The sequence below is a fragment of the Euleptes europaea genome, chromosome 1 (assembly GCF_029931775.1).
Source record: "Euleptes europaea isolate rEulEur1 chromosome 1, rEulEur1.hap1, whole genome shotgun sequence".
In the NCBI taxonomy this organism is placed as follows: Eukaryota; Metazoa; Chordata; class Lepidosauria; order Squamata; family Sphaerodactylidae; genus Euleptes; species Euleptes europaea.
The window spans coordinates 118630-140733 of NC_079312.1; the positions used below are offsets into that span (position 1 = coordinate 118630).

A 22104-nucleotide genomic window follows, 5' to 3' on the forward strand; every position below is an offset into this window, starting at 1 on the left:
CCGCTGCTGGGCCGCCGCCGCCGCCTCCTCGTGCCGGTGGCCCCCCATGGCGGCCGCCGCCCCCCCCGCGGAGCCCCCCGACGCGCCGGGCAGCCTCTCGGCCGCCTTCGTCTCCTGCCCCTCCGAGCCAGTGGCCAAGGACATCGCCAGGTGGGACCCCCACCCCACCCCACCCCGGGGGAGGGGGTGCGGGGAGTGGGGGAGCCTCCGCCCCCACGAGGGCTGGGCGGGGGTCTGGGGGCGCGGGCTGAGCGGGGCCTCCCCGGCGTTGTCCCCCCGGCAGGGCGGTGGTGGAGCGCCGCCTGGCGGCCTGCGTGAACATCGTCCCCCACGTCACCTCCATGTGAGTCAGTCCCGGCTGGGCCCGGGGGGGGGGAGGCAGGGGCGGGAGGGGGCGGGAGGGGGCGGGAGGAGGGGCAGCCCCCCCTCAAAATAAACCCCGACCCCACGAAGGGGCTGGGGGGGGGCTCCCGCGCCCGCCCCCCCTCACCCCCCTCGCCCCCCCCCGGGCCGGGGCTTCTCTTTGCAGCTACGCGTGGAAGGGGCAGATCGAGGAGGACGCCGAGGTGCTGCTGGTGAGCCCGGGGGGGGGCGGGGAGACGTGTGGGGGGGGCGATGGCCTTTGCAGTTGACCCCCCTCCCCCCTGGGGCAGGGCCGCGGGGGAGGGGGGCGGCGGCAGGCCCACCACGTGCGGGGAAGCCGCTAAAAATAGATGCCCCCCCTCCGTGGGAGGCAGTGGCGGCCCCGCCCCCTCGCCAGGGGGCGTGCTGGGAGTTGTAGTTTGGCAAGGGGGTGGGGGGGAGAAGAGGGCCCCCCCAAGGCTCAGCCCAGGGCTGGAGGGTCTCTGGACAGCTGCCGGTGAGGGAGCCGGACCCCCTCCCACCACCACCACCTGCTCCCCCCTCTCCCCTGGCAGCGGCCCCCACCAGGGAGGGGCCGGGTGCCCTGGAGGGAGGCGCTGGGCAGGGGTCCTCAGCCGTAGGGTTGCCAACCTCCAGGTGGCAGCAGGAGATCTCCTGCTATTGACAGCCAATCTCCAGCCGATAAGAGATGGGCTCACCTGGAGGAACCGGCCGCTTTGGCCATTGGACTCCGTGGCATTGAAGCCCCATCCCAAACCCCGCCCTCCACAGGCTCCACCCCAAAAACCTCCCACCGGTGGCGGAAGAGGGACCTGGGAACCCTACCTGGCCCCCTGGTCCCTTTGGTTGCAGGGCTGTGGGGGGGGGCTAGGCCTGTGTCCTCCCTGTCTCCGCAAAGCCACCCAGGAGGGAGAAGGGCTCTCGAACTCCCTCCCTCGCCTGATGGAGAGACCGGGGGGGGGGTCCTCGCATTCACAGCTGGCTCCAGCGTGGTGTCATGGTTAAGAGCGGTGGTTTGGAGCAGTGGACCCTGATCTGGAGAACCAGGTTTGATTCCCCACTCCTTCACATGAGCTGCGGAGGCTCATCTGGTGAACTGGGCTTGTTTCCCCCACAGGAAGCCAGCTGGGTGACCTTGGGCTAGTCACAGTTCTCTTTGAGCTCTCTCAGCCCCACCTACCTCCCAGGGTGTCTGTTGTTGGGAGGGGAAGGGAAGGCGATTGTGAGCTGGGTCGATTCTGCCTTAAGTGGTAGAGAAAGTCGGCATCTAAAACCCAACTCTTCTGCTTCTCTCCCCCCCCGCCACCAGATGATCAAAACACGCAGCTCCCGAATCCCGGCCCTGGCAGAGTTTGTCCGGTGAGTCCCGGTCGTGCGGGGTGAGGCAGAGGCAGCGGGGGGCCGCCCCCTCTGAGGTGGGGGGATGGCGGCAGGCAGGGGGGTGTGGGTTAGCGTGCAGGCAGGCCCTCCCACGTGCCCCCCATCTCTGCTTCCAGGTCCGTGCACCCCTACGAGGTGGCTGAGGTCATCGCGGTGCCGATCCAGCAGGGGAACCCCCCTTACTTGAAGTGGGTCAAGGAGACGGTGCCGGAGTAGGGCCTGCGCGGAGGCCACGGCCCAGAAGCTGGGGAGTGGGAGTGGGGACTTTTCCAAGGGAGCAGCAATAAAACCTGCCACAGCCCATGGAGGAGTTTTGACTGTCGCAGTTCTGTGCCGTGCCTTTTGGGAGGGTGAGGGTGCCCCCCCCCCGCTTGTGGGCTTCCTTGGTAAGGGGCAGCTTGGGCCTGGCCCTCTGGGGGAGGGGTCTTCTGGCCTCCTTCTGCAAAAGCACCCCCACCAGGCAGTTGTGGCTGAGCGACGGTGAGGTTCAAACATGCCCTTTCTTGCACGCCCAGGGAAATGCTGATCGCCACTTTGGGGTCAGGAAACTATTTTTCCTCCAGCCCAGATGGGCCCAGGCACCCTGGAGGGGTTTCATTGCCATCTTCCGGGCGTGGAGCAGGGGTCACCGGTGGTGGTGGTGGGGGGAGGCGGTTGTGAATTTCCTGCATTGTGCAGGGGGTTGGACTAGATGCCCCTGGAGGTTCCCCTCCCAACTCTGTGGTTCCACAATACGCTGGCTTTGTGTCTCCCACGGACCGGGTTTTTTTTTCTTGTGGCCGAATGCCAGCAGGTAGCCTTTCTCCCCCTCCTTCCCCAGTGCTCACAACAGCATCCAGGCCTCTTCCTTTTCCCTTGGGGGGCAGGGAGGGGTGCCCCCCCCCGCTCGGCTCTGCCCCCTGGGCCCAGGAACCAGCCACAGGCAGGGTCTCTACCAACAAGCTCTTTCTTTATTCAGCGGTGGGGGGGCTTTGTACAAGAGTCAGTTTTACAGCGGCGGCAGCAGCAGAACAACACACAGAAGCAGCGATGGCAGGGGGGGCAGCCGCCCCCTCCCTCTCCTCTTCCCCTCCCCTCCACGGAAGCAGTGCCCAGTCCCTCTTCCAACTGGGGGGGACTCTTTAAATAAAACCTTTACCAACATACAGTAAAAAAATAAGCCAAAATAAAAACTCTTTTGAGCCTACGGTGGCGGGCAGTCCCGTCCCTTTTTCCCTCTCCCAGCGGGCTGTGGCCGGCCCCATGTCCAAAGAAGCCGCCCGGTCAGTCCAGGTCCTTCAAGGAGAGCTGGGGGGCCAACCTGGCCTCTAGAACTGCCCCCCTGGTCTCTTCACTGGGTGGAGGACGAAGGGAGCCGTGGCCCTCTCCCCCAAGGACAGGTGTCCCCGGGGCGTCTGTCCGGCCTCCTGGGTGGGGCTAGAACATGCCTCCGCCATCCCACTCCACCAGGTACTGGACGGTGCCGTCCGTGGTGACGCGTCTGGCCAGGATCCGCACGGCCTCCCCGCGCGCCAGCCGTCCCATGGCTCCAAAGTAGCTGCTGGTGGAGGGGGTGCTTGCGGGGGTGCAGAGGGCGGTGGAGGCGGCGGGGGGCCGGGCCCGGTGCTTGGGGGCGGTGGCCGAAAGGGGCGAGAACGGGGCAGGGGGTTCCGGGCTGTCGTGCTCCGTGGAGGTGGATGCATCGCAGGGGTCGAGGGAGGGGCCGCTGCTCCTGCCGCGGAAGGGAGAGAGAGAGAGAGGAAAGGGGGTTAGGTTAGTCAGGTGGGGGGGTTGCTCCCCTTCTGCCTCCTTGGAGGCCTCCACTTTCTCCCAGTGGCAGCAGGGTCCGTGGGCAAATGGCCACGTGGGGAGGGGGGATTCGTGTTTTGAGCTGCCCACCACTTTTGCTAAGAACAGGACCCTCCTGCCCCCCTCCCAAGAGGAGCGCTGCTTCTGTTTCTTGCCCCTCGGCCGGTCTTCCTCTGCACTGCCGTGAGAACGTCCAGTTGAGGCAATGGAGCTGAGGTGGCCTCACCTGAGTGGCGGCTGCGCTTCTTCCCTGGAGGTTTTTAAGCAGAGGCTAGATGGCCACCTGTCAGCAATGCTTAAGCAGATGATGAGAGGGAGGGCATCTTGGCCATCTTCTGGGCATGGTGTGTGGGGGAGGTAGTTGTGAATTTCCTGCATTGCGCAGGGGGTTGGACTGGATGGCCCTGGTGGTCCCTTCCAACTGTATGATTCTATGAGTGGTGGTAGCGCTTCTTGGCAGAGGGGAGTCCTGCCCCCTCCCTGTGCCCAAGCCATTCTCCCCCCTCGATGGGCAAAGGGGCACTGCCGGGAGTGGCTGGCGAGGGAAGCCGTTCCAGCACCCCACCCTGCCAAGACGGGACTGGCACCTGCTGGTCTCCGGCAGTTCCTCTCTGCAAGGGCAGAACCTCTGGCGTTGGCGAGGGGCGGGGGAACGGCTGTGGCGGCTGCTGTCAGAAGAAGGGGATCTCCCTATTGCAAGGGGGAGGGTGTTCAGGGGCTGTTGCTCCTTAGGGGCAGCCTCCTCCTTCCCGTAATATCATGGGATGCCCTCTTCTGTGGGGCCTTTGCTGATCTGGAGGTTTGCTGATCCGGTTGGTTTGCTTTGGGGTTTTTTCCCCGCCAGCCTTCCGCAGCTCTTGGGGGCTGTTTTGGGGTACCCTTTAAAAAAAATGAGCTGGCTGTTGACCAACCGCTGGGGGGGGGGGCTTTCCAAGTCTTTTCCAAACTGCTGCCGCTGTGTCAGCTGTCTTCGCTGCGGGCGCCTTCGATTTCCGCTCATGCGCCGCTGGCCTTCTTTCTGGCCGTCTTTCAGGCTGGTCGTGTTTGCAAGAGAGGCAGATCCTCAAAGCGCTTCAGTAGCAGAAGCGGGGGGGGGGGGAGGTCTCCTGGTTCCGCACTGAGGCTGCCGTGGGGAGGGGCAGGCCCCAGTGGTCCTGGGGAGGGGTGCGGCCAGCCCTGCCAGTATCAGCCTGGCCTTCTCGAAGAGGGGCTCTCTGCCCCTGCCTTCGCCTTCCGTGTTTGTAGTCTGCCTGCACGCCTCCTGCCCCTTGGCATCATGGTAGAGAGGGCTTTCTGAAGGGGCAGGGGGCGTTGGCTCAAGGCTGAAGGATGGGTCAAGCAGGGACACGGCTCATTTTGCCTATGTGACACAGCATGAGCTTCGGCGCCCCTCCAAGAAGAAACACCCCAGACAGTGGGGCACGAAGAGGCAGGCCAAGGGGGCGGCTCAGGCGGCCTCTTCCTGGGGGCTCCGCTGGGCACGCAGCTCAGAGGGTGGGCCCATTCTGAGCCAGTTCAGAGCTGCCTCCTGGGGTGCAAACTCTTAGGACATGGGCAGCCCCTCCCCCCGCTTTGCCCCAAAGGCAGGTGAGAGAGGTCAGAGGCCAGGCAGAGAATCCTCACCTCAAGGTCCCTGCGGTGTTGGCCGAGGGATGAAAGGAGGCGAACATCCGGATTGGGGCGCTGCAAGGAGAGAGAGGCAGACCGTCAACACGGGGCCGGGTGGGGCCGCGCCCACCCCCCACCAGCCTGTGCCGCCACGGGGGCACCTCACCTGTCCTGGCAGCGGGCATCGGTGCGGCGGAAGTTGTAGGTGCCGGAGGTGCCGCCGTAGCCACCGTAGCTCTGGTTAGCGCTGACTGGGTTCTGCACCACCTCCTGCCGACACGCAAGACGGAGACAGGCCGTGAGGGGCCAGGCGAGAGCCCCTTCCTCCCTCTGGGCACACAGCGGGACTGTTGGATCTCCACCCAAGTCAGCTAGGCCGGGAAGCGGACCCCTCCTCCCCCGCCCCAGGGCCCTCCCCCCTCTCGGCAGGCACCCTCTTACCTGGGTGAGGGCCCTCTCCAGCCGCTCCCTCTCGGTGGCGCTGCGCTGTGCCACGCTGGGGGTGGGCTCCCCCTGCTGGCGGCGGCGGTGCTGCTGCCTGGCCCTCCTCCGGTCCGGCCCCTTCCCACACCTGCCCTGCCCTGAAAGGAAGCTGTAAGAGACCCTCCTTATCTGCACAGCACGGAGGGGGTGCTGGAGGCGCACGGGGGGGGGGCGGGCGCAGAGGGTGCGTGGAGGGAGCGCACCCCCCCTGCTGCTGCTACCGCCGCCCTGGTCATGGCCCCGCGTGGGGGAGGGGAGCTTATTCACCTGCTGTCTGAGATGAGGGGGGTGTCGCCACCGCCGTCTGGGATGTGGGGTGCGGGAGGCGGGACTCGCAGGTGCAGCCCGAAGAGGCCCTTGCGCTTCTTGATCTCCTTCCCGGAGATGAACCTGGAGGGCACCGGAGGATCAACAGATTTATTTATTTTGTCAAACTTATAACCCTAACCCTACCCAGAGCGGTTCACACAATCTACGGAATACACAATACCATAATAAAATCAGGTAAAACAATACATTAAAACAGCCCTGAACAGAATAAAATCACAAATTCTGATTCCTAACAGCGCACAGGATGCCCACAGTCTGGCCTGCAGGAAGCTGTTGTTCGGTGGCAGTGGGAAGGATAGGGGAGGCCGGCATTTATGGCAAAACCGTAGCCGGCCTCGAGGCCGTGTGCCTGGTGGAACAGTTCTGTTTTGCAGGCCCTGTGGGATTCCATAAGGTCCCACAGGGCCCTGGTCTCCACAGAGAGAGATGGTTCCACCAGGCCGGGGCCAGGGCAGAAAAGGCCCTGGTCGAGGCCAGCCGAACACTCCTTGGGCCGGGGACCACCAGTAAATTAGCGTGAGGCGATCTTCGTCTTCTCTGGAGAAAGCACCAGGGGAGTCAGGCTGCAGAGGAAGGGGAGGGCACGGCCAAAGCAGGGGAATATTGCCCAGCGCCCCTTCGGAGCTTCTGGGAAGTTTGCTGGCGGGTGACCGGCAGGACCTCCTGCCCCACCAAGGAGGTCTTGCTCCCCCGCAAAGGTGGCAGTACATGGCAGTCTCAGCCTACCTGTCCTTGTGCGTCGTCAGGGCGTTCAGGAGCTGACTGTACCTCTCCCCCTTGGGCGTGTCGGAGAGCTGCCGGGACCAAAGGAGAATGAGAGGGTTAGGAGTCCTGCCCAACCTCTGCGCCACCCTGGGTTCCTCCACTGAGGCACTGACCAAAGATGGTTGCTGGCCCCGGCGAATGGGGTCCCCCCCCAGCTCCCTGGGAGTTGTAGGAATCCCCCCTTCTCCCCGCTAGACACAGTTCAGGAAAGGGAAACCCAGCAGACGCAGCCCCTCCCACCGGATTTTATCAGGCCTGCTCTTCTGCTTTGAGAAGAGTGCCAGGCTCCCCCCCCAAACCCCCCCACCACTACCACCTCATGGCTCTGCGCTTCCCCTCACCTCTCCCGGCAGTAGGCTGTCCCAGTTCTCGCTGGCGAAAGGGAGGATCTCTCGCTCAAAGTCGAAGTACTTCTTCTTGCAACAGATGCTCAGGTGGTAGAGAATGAGATGGGCCACGTCCACCCTGCCGAGAAGCAGCGCTGCCCTGGGTGAGCGGAACGGGCAACCCCCCCCCCCAGAGGGCCCTCCCCCCACTTTTCCAGCCTCGAGGAGTTCACTGGACAGGACCAGCCTGGGGAAAGGGAGCCTATGGGAAAAGGCAAGAGCCTACGGGAAATGGGGGGGGGGCTGGCTGAAACGGTGGAGGGAGAGGCGAGGGGGTGCAGTCTCTGCCCACAGAACAGACACCTACTGGCAGACTTCACCGGACTTGGGCTGGCATTGGAAACTGGGAAGAAAACAGGCAGCAGGCTGGGCGCCCGTCACTTGGCATAATTCAGCCCCCCTGCCTGAGCTTCTGGGCAAGGGACACACACACACACACACACACACACACACACACACACACACACACACACTCAGAGCAAGTACTTTGCTAATGCTTTCAGTGCCCCATCATACCAAGGCCTACTTTGGTGGCTGTCATGCCAGCTGGTGGCACTGGGATCTGTCCCTTCATGGAATCATAGAGTTGGAAGGGACCACCAGGGTCATCTAGTCCAACCCCCTGCACAATCCCCTCTCAGTCTTCTCCTCTTCAGGCTAAACATACCCAGCTCCTTCAACCTTTCCTCATAGGACTTGGTCTCCAGACCCCTGCCCATCTTGGTTGCCCTCCTCTGGACATGTTCCAGCTTGTCTACATCTTTCTTAAATTGTGGGGCCCAAAACTGAACACAGTACTCTAGGTGAGGTCTAACCAGAGCAGAGTAAAGCAATACCAGCACTTCCCCTGTGATCTGGACACTATGACTTCTGCTGATGCAGCCCAAGATCCCTCATCAGAGCCTTTTCTGTGGTGGCTCCTTTCTGATGCAGTAGCTTAGTTACTAAAGATACTAAACACCACCACACCGCCCCCCAGGGCAGGAGCCTTTGCCTGGCAGCGTGAGGCTGAGTTATTCAGACAGGCCATAATCCTTACTTGTCTCCAGTACTTTCTACGAGGAAGACTGGCCAAAAAAACCAAGCACCCCCCACGCTTCGCCAAACTCCCAGGGGTGGCACTCGCCCCCCTGGCCCTGGCAGGGAGCCAAACCAGAGGCTGCCACGGGGCAGACGGGCCCATCAGCCAGAGCAGGCCCAGGTCTCAATTCCCACTCTGGAGACTCTGCGCTGCCACCTGGTCCAAACCACCCTGGCCAGGGCAGTAACCACCCCGCCCCCTTCAAAAGAAGGCTTCGTCTCCAGGGAAGGGAAAGCTTGTGGTGTGTCCCCCACCCCACCCCTCCCGGGCCCTTTCCATCAGTTCGGCTTGGCCCCAGGGGCTCCCCTGCAGGGCCGGCGTTCCACTTACCATCTCAGCGGGAGGCGGCGGACGGTCTCTGGGCCCCCCGTGCACACGGAGCACTCGAAGACGTACAACCTGCCGCAGAAGCCAGGCCCAGAGTGTCACCCACGGGCCGAGCCCCACACCACCACCCCTCCCTCTCCCCCTCCCCCCGGTGCCCAGACCCTCACCTGTCCCCGTAGAGCAGGGGTTTGCTCAGACACTGGGTGCAGGCCTCATGGAACCACTGGGCGCACCGGCGGCACTGAAGCATCTTCAGGTTCCACCTGGGCCGGGAGGAAGAGAGGCAGCTGGGGCCCCGTGCTCGGCTGCCCCCCACCGCCTCCGCCACTTGCCTGCGACCTCCCTTCCCCCCCCCGCCCAGGACGACAGCCCCTGATCGGCAGGAGGGCGTGCCAGAGGCCCTGAGCTCCCGTGTGTGCTGTGAGCACTGGCGGAGACCGACACCAGAATGGCCGAGCCCGTTCCGGCCCCCTCCCACGGCGGCCCCAGAGCCCTTCCCTGGGGGCCCCCACCCCAGAGACTCACTCGCCAGGGCCCCCGCAGTAGCAGTAGCACTGCTGGCGGTTGGTGAGGTGCTCGGCGTCCCACTCCAGGGCCTTGACCTGGTAGGGCAGCACCAGCTTCATGCTCAGCATGGCCTTGGCGTAGGGGCCTTTCTTGAGGGCACCCCCCCGCTGCGGAGAGAGAGAGAGAGGGGGACGGGCTCAGGCGGGCAGCTGCCGGGACATGGCTGGGAGGAACAGAGGCGGCCTTCCCATGAGGTGGGACAGGAGGGGGGATGGGGGGGCTTGCCACCTCCCCTTCGCATCCGGGCAGGTGAAGGATGCAACCAGGTGCGAGAGCTAAGCAACGGGAGGTGGGAAACGAAGGCAGGCTCTCACCCGCGGCCTGATGGCAGCACAAAGCCTGGTTGGCTCAGCGGCCTTCGCCCGGCCAACCCAGAGATGGAAGAGAATAACTGGAAACCCCGTCGTCCCCCCTCCCCAACCACACACATGCTAAGACCCCCCCATCCCTCTGCCATCCTGTTGAAATATGAAGCTGAGCGCCAGGAGGGCGTCTGCCCCAGCTGGGGGTGGGGGGCGCCTACCTTGGTGGCCACAGCGAAGACGCACTGGCGGCACGTCCAGGAGCCCTCGGCCAGCACTCTGGGAAGGTGGCATTCCTGGTGGTAGGCTGCAAAAGAGGGCGGGGGGGGGGATCAAAGGAGAGGCAGGACCCTCCAGGTGGGGTGGGGGGTCGCGGGGGGGGCAGGCGAGAAGACTCACCGTGGCTGCACTTCTCGCACCTCACCAGCCGGTTCTCCGGGCTCAGGTCCTCCAGGTGGCAGACACAGCAAGACCCCTCCTCCCCAGGCACGGCCGCTGCAAGGAAGGGAAGGCGGGTGGGGAGCTGAGCCCGTCACAGAAGGGGCCCCGTTTCCCAAGCCCCCTCCCATGTTAACACGCCCCCCCCCCAGCAATGGATGGAAGGCTGCCGGTGAGGGCGGGAGAAAGCGGCCCCCTTTGGCCACAGGTTCCAGGACAGGCGGATGGGCCATCAGGGCGGGGGGGGGGGGTCACTGACCTGGGCTGATGTCCTTCCAGAGCACCAGGAACTGGGAGTCGTCCTCGAACTGCACCAGGCACACCTGCCGCAGGGGGTCCACCTGGCGGGGAGGGAGGGAGGGAGGGAGGCACAAGGTGGGCGGAGGGCGGCTGGCCAGAGGGGGGGGTCCCGTCCGCGGGGGGGGGGGGGGCTTACCTTCTTGATGGTGCCCAGGTAGAGGAGGCCGTCGGTCCAGCGGGCCAGGACATCCTGCCCCTCCCAGAAGCGGGGCCAGCCGGGCAGGGCGCTGGGGCCGGGGGGGCCGCTGGCCGAGGGGGCGGCCGGCCGCTTCCAGGGGCCGGAGGTCAGGCGGGCGGTGGTCCGCGTCACTCGGGCGGGGGGGGTGGGGGGCTCACTCGCCATCACATTGCGCCGCACCTGGGGAGCGAGGGGGGGGGGAGGGCGCACGCGTCAGAGGGGAAGGTGACCCCCCCCCGGCCCCAGGCAGAGGGGCCAGGAGTCCTGGACACCCCCCCCGCGGCCCCCCTTTGACCCTCTGCTGCCCGCCCCCTGTGGAGTGCTGCGGCCCCCGGGGAGGGAGTCTCCTGTATCTGGGGGGGGGGGATTTCTGCTGCTGTCAGAAGGAGGGGGGTCTCCCCACTGCGGGGAGGGGGGTCTGTCCCTCCTTCCCTCCCCAGGGCAGCGCCAGCGGGCCGCCCCTTCCCTCCCTCCCCCCTTACCGGCTCCGGGGGTCTCGTGGGGGGTGGGGGGTGGGCAACGGGGCGGTGGGGGGGGCTCAGGGGCGGGGGACCCTCTGCGGCGGCGGCTCCATCCTCCAGCCGAGCCGAGTGACGCAGCAGCCGGAGCGGGGCGCCGCGAGGGGGGACGCCGAGACACGCCGGCCCTGGACCCCCCCTGCCGCCCCCCCACCCGCCCCCGGGCCGCCCGCAGCACCCACAGGCACGGGGGGGGGCGGGGGGGGCGCTGCCCTGGGTGCCCCCGGGGCCGGGGGGGGAGACACCCCCCCCCCAAGGCCGACGGGGGGCAGGCGAGGGTGCTACGAGCCCCCCCTTCAGACTGGAAGCCCCCCTCCCCGCACCTGTCACTCTGCGGGGGGGCCCCGCAATGACACCTGCGTGCCCCCCCGCCCCCCCACACACCTTGAAGCGTCCTTCAGGCGCTCCTGGGGTGGGGTGGGGTGGGGGGCTCCCCTCTCCCTCCCCCTCCCCCCTCCCGGGCAGGTCTCGGGACCCCCCAGCCCCCCCTTTCCCGGTCAATTGCCCCCCCTCCTGCCCCCCCTCGGCCAGCCTCTGACCCCTCCGCTGCTCCCTCGCCGCCTTCCCCCCCCCCCCGCGGGCTGCCTCGGCAGAGGGGCGGCGGAAGTTCAACCGGTGAAGCTGGGCGATGGGGAGGGCGGGAGCTGCACCGGTTGGGCGGCCGCCGCCTCCCCGCTCGGTTGGGGACGCCCCGCCCCCTCGGCCCCGCCCCCCTCCGCCTGGGCTGGGCGCCGCGCGCCGCCGCCGAGGAAGGGGGGCGCGCGCCCGAGGCAGCGGCGCGGCGATTGGCCGGCCCTGGGCGTGGGGGGCGGGCCCAGCTCCCGGGAGGCGGCCCGCGGATTGGCCGCGCTCGCGGAGGGACGCGGCGCGCCATTGGCTGAGCCCCGGCCGCGCCCCGCTGGCCGACGGGAAGGCGGCGTTTGAATCGCTCGGACGTTACAGAGGGAGGGAAGGCGGCGGCGAACACCGGTGGGTGGGGGTTAGGGGGGTGGGGGTTAGGGGGGTGGGGGTTAGGGGGGTGGGGGTTAGGGGTCCCCCCTCTTTTCCTCGGGGCATGTGCAGAGTCCTCCCCGGGAGGTGGGGTGGCGGCGATCGCGGCCTGAGGTTCAGCCGGCCTGAGCCGGGGTGGGGGGGGGGGGCGACCGAGCTTCCTCTTCACGCAGCCCTGCTTAGGGAATTGGGGGGGGGTCGGCTTCGCGCCCCTGCTGAGCCCGATGACCCCCCCCCTCCCCACGGGGGAATGCTGGTTGAAGGGGGGGCGGGGCCGTCCTGAGTGACAGGAGCTCTGCGGGGGGGGGGAGAGAAAGCGGCAGCCCCCCCCCCACAGCGGTTGGGGGAGGGGTTCTGGACTGGCTGGAGGGGGCCAGGCTGCCGGAGATCCCTCCCCCCGGGAGAGAATGGACACTTTGGTGGGGGGGGCGGACTCCCCCCGTGGCATTGGACCCCCCCCGGAGGCCCCTGCCCTACCCAGGCTCCATCCCCAAATCTCAGATAATTTCCCAACCTGACACCCCATCCCCCACAGGTAGACAAGGGGGGGCTGGTAACCCTTATTCCCCACCCCGGGGGGGGGATGGAGCCTCCAACCCACCTGGTTACTGGTGTGGTGGGGAAGAGCGGTGGATATAAAAACCAGCTCTTCTTCTGTGCCCCCACCTTCTCTCCTCAGCCAGGCCGTTTGGAGGGTGGCTCCGGAAAGGCGCAATGGAAGGCGGCCCGCTCCTCGGGAGTAGCGTGCGGCAGGTGAGCATTTTATTTACTCATTTGGGGCTCGCCTGTCTGCTCCATGGGGGACCTGAAGCTCTCTTCTATAGATCATTGGCTCTCTAACTCAAAGCTTCTTAAACTGCGGGTCGCGACCCCGTTACTGAATGTGGGGGCCGCGAAAAATTTGCTTTCATCTTCGATAAATAGTAAAGTTATACATATACCAAAGAATTGTTTTAAAGTTAACTTCTTTATGATTTATTATCAGTAAATGTGTGAGTTGTATGCCTATTTTATATACCTATATACCCGGGGTCACGTAAAAATTTCTTGGGCGAAAAGGGGTGGCGAGTGGAAAAAGTTTAAGAAGCCCTGCTCTAACTGACAAGAAGTTAGAAGTTTGTTTATTCCCGGTCTCAAATGAAAGCTTTATGCTCCAGCCAAAGATCACTCAAGCTTATCCGCTAAGGTTTTTTAATTAAAACCAATATAGTCACTGTTGAAATGAGTAAATATGAAAGAATCACAGCAATGCAAGCATTCACATATGGTGGTTAAGGGCAGTGGGCTCTGATCTGGAGAACCAGGTTTGATTCCTCACTCCTCCACATGAAGCCAGCTGGGGGACCTTGGGCTAGTCACAGTTCTCTCTGAACTCTCAGCCCCACCTACCTCACAAGGTGGTCTGTTGTGGGGGTGGGGGGGAGGATAGGTGATTGTAAGCCAGTTTGAGACTCCTTAAAAAACAGAGCAAATCAGGGTATAATTATCAACTCTTCTAAAATCAGATATACCATCATTTATTCTATCTTTGATTAAAATACAATTTTTGTGTTTCTCACCAAAAAGCTCTCAGAAAGACTAGTCTCACACAGCCCACATCTGAGAGATTCAAGAGTGTTTTGGGAGTGGCTGTTTTATACGTGAAACTCACATTTGCCAGATAACCTAATTCTCTTCCATTTTATCCTCGCAAAAATAACCCTGCGAGGTAGGGAAGGCTGCGAGATGGTGGCCTGGTCCAAGGTCACCCAGCCAGCTTCCATGGTAGAGCGGGGTGCTTGATCCTCGTCCAACATTCTGACCTCCGCCTTGGCTCCCACCCGTGCATCCCAGAGCCCAGTGGGGGAGAGTGGGGCAGCCAGGTCGGAGAGTGGCCGGATGAAGAAGAGCCTCTGGCGGCCGCTAATTGCAAGGCACAGGCGTTGCCTTGGCGAAGCTTCATATAACCGACAAAACGCTTCTTTGTCACTCTTCTGGTGTTCCTTTCTCCCCCTGCCCCAGTTACCCCTCACGGAACAGAAGGCAAACATGGATGGCGGACGATTGTCCCTGCTGACAGCAGCCTCCCGGCTTCCCGTGCCTGGCTTGCGGCCCAAACGCCCGGCCACCAGTGAGAATGAGCCCCCGAGAGAGAGTTGGGTGAGCAGAGGGGGGCGCGGGGGGAGGCGTGTCCCTTTCTGTGCAGACTGAGTTGCGCCCCCGCTGCTGGGTAACCATCTGCTCTCTCCTTGCCCCTTACAGAAGTGTGCCCGTGTCTCGCTTGCTCCCCCAAAGAGAGGAGCCACGTCAGTCGCCGTCTCCCAGCCGAAAGAGGCCCCTGCTGCTGCCGCCGCTCTCCGTAGCCGGCGTGGGCCTGGTAAGCTGGGTAAGGAGCCGGGGATTGGCCGGACAGGAGCCCCCAGCAGTCCCCGGCCATGTTCCTAACGAGGTTTCTCTGTGCAGGTCGTCGCTCGACTATTCGAGCAGGAAGGGCCACGGGCGTGGCTTCCACAACAGGTAGGGAGGGGGTGCTGTGCGCTGGGGGCAATTCTGTGGGTGGGGGGCTGCCCTCGTTGGCAGAGAGCACGCACCTGGCAGGCAGGATATCCCAGGTTCCGTCTCTGGCCCTCTGCAGCCCTGGGGTCTGCTGGGGTTTGCTTTCAAGGCCCCACATGTGCCTTGAGGGACCTGTTGCCTGGCTTGGTTGGAATGAAGGAGTTGGAGTGGTGCTGGAGGTAGGGGGGTGGTGTCAGATCTTCTGTTGTATTCATTTGTTTATTAGACTTATAACCCGCCCTCCCAAGCAAGCTGGCTCAGGGCGGGCAACATCATTTAAAACACAAAGCATTCAATATATATAATCATTAATAAAACCTAGCAATAAAACTCTGAGACCCCGATATGATGGTACACTGAATCCCAAAAATATACTGTAGGCACCATACAGGTGGCAACAATTCAATCTGCATTATTCCCATTCAAGGGAGGGAAGGGGGGGAGTCCAATAAAGATGATATAGGCGGCTGTCCTCAGCTGTAGGCCTGGTGGAAAAGCTCCGTCTTGCAGGCCCTGCAGAACCCTTTCAGGTCCTGCAAGGCCCTGATGTTACCAGGCAGAGCATTCCACCAGGCTGGAGCCAGGGCCGAAAAAGCCCTGGCTGTTGTCGAGGACAGCCACACGCTCTTAGGGCCAGGGACCATCACGACCTCCTGGCAGGCTCTGACTTCATCTTTCTCTTCCAGTGCTCAGCCGTCGGCCAGTGCCTGCCGCAGCAGCAGCAGCTCCCACATCAGGTAGGAACTGAGAACCAACTCTGACATTCATGCTGGGGAGTGTTTCTTCCCAGGACTGACTTTCCGTTTTTCTGGGGAACAAACTCTGGAAAGTGTCAACAAAAACCTTGCTTCTGGAATGACAGAAATATACACTTTGAGGAGAATTTTGTAAGTATGAACATGTTATCATAAAATAGTACAGCATCCCAGAATACGTCCAGTTTAGCATTTTCAAGAATATTTCACGATATGATATTGGAGAGTTTAGTGATTTCAACATTATAAAGCTTAACAGTATCCAAAGATGCGGGTGGCCTTGCCTTCAGAGTTTCTTTCTCTCAGCTGGCAATAATTAAGAGCCACATGCCGTGGTAACAAAGAGCGCAGTGGCTGGCAGATCTTTCTCAAGTGTTGAGTATACTTGAAAATTTTCTGTTGAATTCTATTACACTGCCAAACAGTAAAAAAATGAATTATGCCATTTATGTTATATGTGTAGAATAAGTTTGATTAAAAAGTGTTGTACGTGTTTCACTTCCCCACCCCCCAAATTTCTATGTTTTTTTCCTGGAAAAGTTTTTTTAAGGCTTCCAACTCTCTGAGCCTGACATCTTTGGTGCCTCACCCGCCCGCTGTGTCCTGTCTGTCTCCACAGCAGCCCGTGCTCCTGCCGCAGCGGGAGGTGGTGAGAAGAAGCGGGCCCCCTGGGACCTGAAAGGGCAGGTGAGTGACCTGCGGGCCAAAGTGGGCGCTCTCAAGGAGAAGGCTCAGGGCCTGGACAGCGAGAACCGAGGGCTGAAGCAGCAGGTGGCCGGCCTGGAGCAGGAGCTGCAGCGAGTGGCGGCTGAGAACGGGGAGCTGGGCTGCCGGGCCAGGTGAGTGGGCACCGGGAGGGCAGGGGGGGCTGCTGGGCCTGGCACCGGCCCTGTCCCTTCCCAGAGGTGCTGGCCCTTCAGAGCTCTGATCTCCTTTCACTTTTGGTCCTCCAGCTCACTGGCCTTAGAATTGCAGGTTTGGCAGGACCGGGCGAAAGAGAGTCTCCAGAAATTGTCTGAGCTCTCGGCAAGAGAGCAGCAGCTGGAGGAGACGGTGAGGAGCCAGAACCAGACGATTGGGGAGCTAGAAGGTGCCAAGAAGGAGCTGGAGGAGGCCCAGCAGGTCCTGGCCGCCCAGCTGAGCACCATGGCGGTGAGTGTGGGCTGATAACGTGGGGAAGGGGCAGAATCACAGAGCTGAGGGTCTGGGTTAGAGGAACGGCAACCTCCGCTTCTCCTCTGCGCTCTCCCTGCTCCTTCGCCCTGCGTGTGGGCGGCCTTGCCCCGAGAGGAATGATCCGAAGTCCGGGGGGGTGCAGCTGTTCAGGGGCTGGGCCCTGCCAACCCCAGACAGCTGGGGAGGGCCACAATGGACAGAGAGTTTCTGCTCTCTTCTGCGTCCTCTCCTCTGAGGAGGCGTCTCCTGTGGCATGACGTGCCGTAAACTGCGTCTTCCAGGCGCCCCAGGATTCCTCTGCCAAGCTGATGTGGCTGCCTGTAGCGTTGGGCAGGGCCTGGAGGAGGTGCGCAGGCCCTGCCGGCAGGAGAGCCGGCCACTGCTGCTGCTTGGGGCAAGGGGTCGCTGCCCTCCCTCGCGGGCAGTGGAAGGGGGTGGTAGCGCCTGGGTTAATGGGAGAAAGTGAGACAGGACCTCTGTGCTCTGTCGCTCTGCTAGGCACAACTGCGACTTGCTGAGGAGGCTCTGGCCCAACAAAGGCAGGAGAATGAGGCATTGCAGGCCCGAATGGCAGAGCAGGACAGGCGGCTGCATGACTCAGAGATGGAGCGCCGGAGTCTGCACAACATGGTGCAAGAGCTGAAGGTGAGATGAGGATGGGCCGGGGGGGAGTGGCCTGTCACCCCTCCAGAGAGGCTCCCCCCCGCTGAGCGAGTGCAGTGGCACGGCTGCCCCCCTCCCCGCCCCCAGTGACAGTCTCTTCCTCTTGCAGGGCAACATCCGGGTCTTCTGCCGCGTGCGCCCGCTCCTGCCGTGGGAGAAGGAGGCCCAGAAGGGGATGGGGCACCTGCGCTTCCCTCCAGATGACAACCGGACCCTGGTGCTCTCCAAGGCGGAGGAGGTGGGGCTGGCTTCAGATCCCCAGGGTTTGGTCCTCGGCTTTGCTTATGCGTTGGGGGGGGAGGGAGGAGGCGGCATCAAGGCTGCAGTGCCCGCCAGCCAGTGACTGAAAAGTGGCCGGGCAAGTTCCCAGGGGAAGAAGCCCTCCTTGTGTCTAGAGATGTCTGTCTGAAGAGGCATCACATCAAAATCGCAAGAAGCTATAGTTCCGCTGTACACCACATTGGTCAGGCTGCACCTGAAGTCCTGTGAGCAGTTCTGGAGGCCTCACTTCAAAAAGGGTGTGGGTGGGTGCAGAGGAGAGCGACGAGGAGGATCAGGGGCCTGGAGACCGAGCCCTGCGAGGAGAGGCTGAGGGAGCTGGGGCAGGGAGCTGTTCCTGCTGGCAGCAGAGGAGAGGACTCACAATAATGGGTTTAAATTGTGGTCTGAAAGGGACCGGCTGGATATTAGGGGAAATTTTTTTTTTTACAATAAGAGTAGTTCCACAGTGGAATCAGCTACCTAGGCCTGCATGGCCCCTTCCAACTCTATGATTATGAGCTTCTGTTGGCCGCTTATAGCCGTGTGGATAAAAAGCCCACTTCCTTTGGGCAGCTGCCATTGGCCTCACACCCGAAAAGTTTTGTCCTAAGCGAGCCTGTGCCTGCTTCTTGATGTTCTGAAGCAGGGGTCCTCGACCTTGTTGAGCCTGTGAATCCCTTTGGGATTCTGACGCAGGGTGGTGGAGCCGACCACCACCTGCCCAGAGGAAGAAGGTTCCACGTGCCGGGGAGGAGAGGGGTCATTTTACAAATATGCTGGGGGAAAGGAGAGAGAGGGAAAGGTGCCGTGCTGGGCCCCCTGCTCTAAAGGTACCCCCTCTCTGGGAGTATTACTTGACTTGTTAATGATTTCTAACACATATCTCTTTAAATGAAATTACCCATATTCAGGTTGCTAATTTACCAGGGAAAGTTCCAAATTATATACAACTTAGACTTCAACTTATTACATTTATAATTGAAACAAAAAACTTACAAATGACACATCACAGTCAATACAGCAGTAGTCCCAAACAAATATACAAAAAGCTAATTATTCAACAGGTAATGTTCTGCGTTACAGATAATGTTGTGTAGTACACAAACCACGAGTCAAATAATATATTTCAAAATAAATTCCAAATATTATGTACAGTCTTTTTGCAGTCTGTTCAAATTTCCAATTATACAAATTTAACCAATAGTAAGTGGTGAGCTTATGCAGGTTGTAGTATCCACATATAGGCTACCTTTGATTAAATTCAAACAAGTTCCCAGGTATAAACTTGTTTTGTACAGTGACTTACTGAGTAAGTGGTCTTTAATCCTAATATAAATGTATTATATGTGAGATCAATTCTTAATGTATTAAAACATTTAATATCATTATTGAGGCAAACGTAAGTCAATTAGAAATGCTTTTACCTTATCAAATTCCTATGTAGCTGATATCTAATAGCTCTTTCATAACATTGCCTTCTATGACTTCTGGGTGGGTGGAGAGCCCCCTCCCCCAGCAGTCACAGTGAAGCCACTTTTCTCTGCAGTCCCACGTTGGGCGCGAGCGCAAGGATGACATCACTTACGAGTTCAACTTTGACCGAGTCTTCCCACCCTTGAGTTTGCAGGAAGACGTGTTTGAGGAGATCGCTCTGCTCGTGCAGGTACGGCAGGAGGGGGGGCGGGACAAGGAGGGGAGAGCTTGGCATGCCCTTTTGGGCGGGTTAGGGTTAGGACGTCTGACGGCGACTTCCTTCTCTTCGGCCGCAGTCCGCCCTGGACGGGTACAACGTCTGCATATTCGCCTACGGCCAGACCGGGAGCGGCAAGACTTACACCATGGAGGGGCCGGAGGACCTGGCCCCTACCACCGCCGGCATGATCCCCCGGGCCGTGCAGCAGATCTTCCGGGCCTCCCGCCAGATGGAGGCCAAAGGCTGGAAGGTGAGAGGCTTGGGGGAGGAGGCCCGCCTGTGGGGTGGGGGAGAGGTCAGAGAATCCATCTCTTTGCCAAATCTAGGCCGTGCACCAATGGTTGCATCAATCTGCCCGTAACCCTGGGATGTGACACAGCTGAATGCACGTGGCCTGCCTCCCGAGAGGCTGCAGAAGCTGAGTGTGGGGAAAGGCAGGGAGGAGGCTGTGGGCTGGGCGAAGGTGGCTGTTTGTGAACGGGCAGAGGGCACTCCGCTCCCTCCGACAGAGCACCGTGGTGGTGTTAGCGTGTGGTAGCTTTTGAGGCTGCCTTTCTCAAGGTTTCCTGACTTGTGATGGCTGCCAACTTGGAAGTCTTGAAGAGGGGAGTAGACATGCCCCCTCTGCCTATGCCCACCTCTCTCCTTCCCCTCGCAGTACCAGTTCACAGCCAACTTCCTGGAGATCTACAACGAGTCGCTGCGGGACCTGCTGGTGCTGCGGCCTGAGCGGAGCTCCGAGCTGGAGATCAAGCGGGTGAACCAGAGCACGGAGGAGCTGCACGTCCCCAACTTGTCCTACGTCCCTGTCGCTTCAGAGGGGGAGGTACCCGTCTGGCTCGCGTGCAAAGGGGGGGTGGATGGCGTGCTGGGAAGGGGCAGTCTTCTACGTGGACATGTTCTCTCTTCCCGCTAGGATACTTCTCTATTCTGGCCCTCTGTTGCCCCTGCTGCATGGCTTTGGGGTGAGGTGGGGGAGCTTTAGTATTGCAAACGACTGGAGGTGTGTGTGTGTTGGCTTTTTTGTGTGTGAACCCTGCCGACTTCGGCTGAAAAGGTTTTGGTGTTGCTGTTTTTTGCAAGAAGATGATGGGCTTCTGGCACTGCTCACGGCACGCCTGCCCCTCCCCTGAGCTCCATGCTGGTGTCACATGGGAAACCTGGAACTGATGCGGCTCAGCCCCTTTGCAGGTTCCTCTGTGCAGGATCTGTCCTTAAGGTTCATGTGCGAGAGCCCTTGGACTGGAGCCACATGGAGGCATTCAGGCAGCCTCACCCCTGGAGCCCCTTCTGAGGGCCGGCACTCGTGTCCCTCCATCCGTCCTTCTGCCAACCAACGCTCTTCTCCCCTGGCCAGGTGCTGAAGCTGCTGCAGATGGCCAAGGCCAACCGGTCGGTAGCCAAAACCACCCTCAACGAGCGCTCCTCGCGGAGCCACAGCCTTTTCCAGCTCCACATTGAGGGTCAGCACGCCAACCGGGACGTGCACACCTCCTGTGAGTTGCGGCAGACACTGGGATGGGGTGGTGGAATCGATTGCTCTCTCCACCCATTTCCTTCCCCCGGGGTTTCGCTCACATGGTTTGGATCCCAACGCCCTTCAGGCCATTCTGCTAGCTGCTTGCTGTGACGGGCTACAGGACAGCAGTGGTCCTCCCTCCCTCCAGCATGGCAGGCTTCCCCAGGCAGAGGCCACCCTCTCCCAGGCGGCAGGAGACCCACCTTGCTCTGACCGCCCTTTCTCCTGCCCTCCTGCAGCTGTGTTGAACCTGGTGGACCTGGCCGGCAGTGAGCGCCTGGACAAGTCCCTGTCGAAGGGGGAGCGGCTGAAGGAGACCCAGGCCATCAACAGCAGCCTCTCCAACCTGGGCCTGGTCATCATGGCTCTCAGCAACAAGGCAAGCCCCACTGCCGACAGAGGCTCCTTCCTCATGGGGAACGCCCCACCGGCCCTCTTGCCTCTGGAATAGCCCCCCCCCCCCACAACACACACACACATAACCGTGCTGCAGAGCTTCTTGGGAAGCGGCTGGCCGGTTTTCTTGGGGCTAACATTCTGGGGCAGGAGGTTGTCCTGAAGCCGGCACGTTAGTCAGGAAGAAAATCACCCATCTCCGATGAGGAGTTTTCAGTCTGTTAGAGTGGCTGACAGCCTGGGCCAGGTGACAAAATTTGCTAGGCGGGCTTAAAGCAGCCCCCCCTCCCTCCCACACGCATACACATGCACACACACTGGAGTTCAGCATTAAGTAGCATTAACCCCATCTGCAGGGGGTTCCTGCGTGCGTGCATGCGTGTGTGTGTTCATAACCAGCCCGTCCTCATTGGAGAACTGACAGCTGTTTCCACTTTGCTTGGCAAGTCTGTTCCTGATGGCGCAAACGGGAGGGGCCTCTGGCTGTGGCCCTTCCCTGAGTTGCGGAGAGAAGGCTCGGGGTGGTGGTGTTGCGATCCATTTGAGTCCACTCCTCTTATGGGTGCTACTGATTTTTTTTAAAAAACCTTTTCAACCCCCACCAATTCCTCCCCCCTTGCAGGAAGCCCACGTGCCCTACAGGAACAGCAAGCTCACCTACCTCCTTCAGAACTCCTTGGGAGGCAGCTCCAAGATGTGAGTGTGGGCACCGGTGGAACTCATGGATGGGGGGGGAGGCGGTGGAGAGGTGAGGGGGGGAGCTAGAAGAGGCGTTTCATGCCCCTCCCCTCTTTCAGGCTGATGTTTGTGAACATCTCGCCCTTGGAGGAGAACTTTGCTGAGTCCCTCAACTCACTGCGTTTTGCCAGAAAAGTAAGCGGTTGGGGGGGGAGGGGGGAGACATCTCAGTCCTTCCTGGGGATGTTGCGGGGAGGGGGTGGAGGAGAGGCTGGCTCTGGAGTCAGAGGCACGCGGCTCCACACAACCCCCCCTTTGGTCTTGCCTTGCAGGTGAACGAGTGTATCATTGGCACAGCACAAACTCATCGTAAATAAGGGCAGCGGGATCCCATCCAACGGCAGGCAACCGTGCCACGTCCAAGGCATTGGCTTGGGTTTCCTCCTTTTTAAATCTGACTCCTTTTTATTGTTTCTAGTGCACATATTGATCATTAAACTTTTCAAATCTGCTAGCGAGTCTTAGTTTTGAGCCAAATCAATCCAGGTCTGGAAGATGCCTCAGCTCTGCATAGCGGGCGGGGCATCGTTAGCCTGGGTGCGTCCTTTGGTGCGCCTGGAGGGA

General features: G+C 61.3%; 2 protein-coding genes and 1 long non-coding RNA gene across 3 annotated transcripts; 2 read left to right on the forward strand and 1 right to left on the reverse strand.

Annotated features, from left to right (window-relative positions):
- Window positions 1–276: 276 nt before the first annotated feature.
- LOC130480616 (uncharacterized) lies at window positions 277–1952 on the forward strand. Its single transcript, XR_008933410.1, has 4 exons — window positions 277–343; window positions 530–575; window positions 1673–1722; window positions 1860–1952. It is a non-coding gene; the product is annotated as an uncharacterized LOC130480616 (long non-coding RNA).
- Window positions 1953–3159: 1207 nt separating this feature from the next.
- PHF1 (PHD finger protein 1) lies at window positions 3160–10461 on the reverse strand. Its single transcript, XM_056866115.1, has 14 exons — window positions 10255–10461; window positions 10078–10159; window positions 9780–9875; window positions 9602–9687; window positions 9037–9185; window positions 8679–8774; window positions 8515–8583; window positions 7059–7182; window positions 6679–6746; window positions 5890–6012; window positions 5581–5731; window positions 5306–5409; window positions 5155–5214; window positions 3160–3454 (listed from the first exon to the last, which is right to left on the reverse strand). The coding sequence occupies exons 1-14, from the start codon at window positions 10459–10461 to the stop codon at window positions 3160–3162; spliced, it is 1710 nt and encodes a 569-aa protein (XP_056722093.1).
- A 981-nt stretch (window positions 10462–11442) lies between these two features.
- On the forward strand, window positions 11443–21857 carry KIFC1 (kinesin family member C1). The gene is made up of 18 exons (XM_056866125.1): window positions 11443–11783; window positions 12488–12557; window positions 13806–13943; window positions 14046–14160; window positions 14247–14300; window positions 15026–15076; window positions 15714–15933; window positions 16048–16246; window positions 16769–16915; window positions 17043–17171; window positions 18741–18857; window positions 18964–19137; window positions 19546–19713; window positions 20245–20383; window positions 20646–20785; window positions 21425–21498; window positions 21600–21675; window positions 21813–21857. Exons 1-18 carry the CDS (start codon window positions 11443–11445, stop codon window positions 21855–21857), a joined length of 2397 nt encoding a protein of 798 aa, XP_056722103.1.
- The last annotated feature ends 247 nt before the right edge of the window (window positions 21858–22104 follow it).

Excerpts from the sequence above, each read along its gene's own strand:
- PHF1 (XM_056866115.1), bottom strand. The coding sequence starts at position 10,461 with ATGGCGAGTGAGCCCCCCACCCCCCCCGCCCGAGTGACGCGGACCACC. Across the intron at positions 7,183-8,514 it reads CGCCGCCTCCCGCTGAGATG|GGTGGACGTGGCCCATCTCA; the intron begins GTAAGTGGAACG and ends GCTTCTCGGCAG. Across the intron at positions 5,732-5,889 it reads CCCCTCATCTCAGACAGCAG|CTTCCTTTCAGGGCAGGGCA; the intron begins GTGAATAAGCTC and ends GGTCTCTTACAG.
- KIFC1 (XM_056866125.1), top strand. The coding sequence starts at position 11,443 with ATGGGGAGGGCGGGAGCTGCACCGGTTGGGCGGCCGCCGCCTCCCCGC. Across the intron at positions 11,784-12,487 it reads GAAGGCGGCGGCGAACACCG|GCCGTTTGGAGGGTGGCTCC; the intron begins GTGGGTGGGGGT and ends CTCCTCAGCCAG. Across the intron at positions 19,714-20,244 it reads CTGTCGCTTCAGAGGGGGAG|GTGCTGAAGCTGCTGCAGAT; the intron begins GTACCCGTCTGG and ends TCCCCTGGCCAG.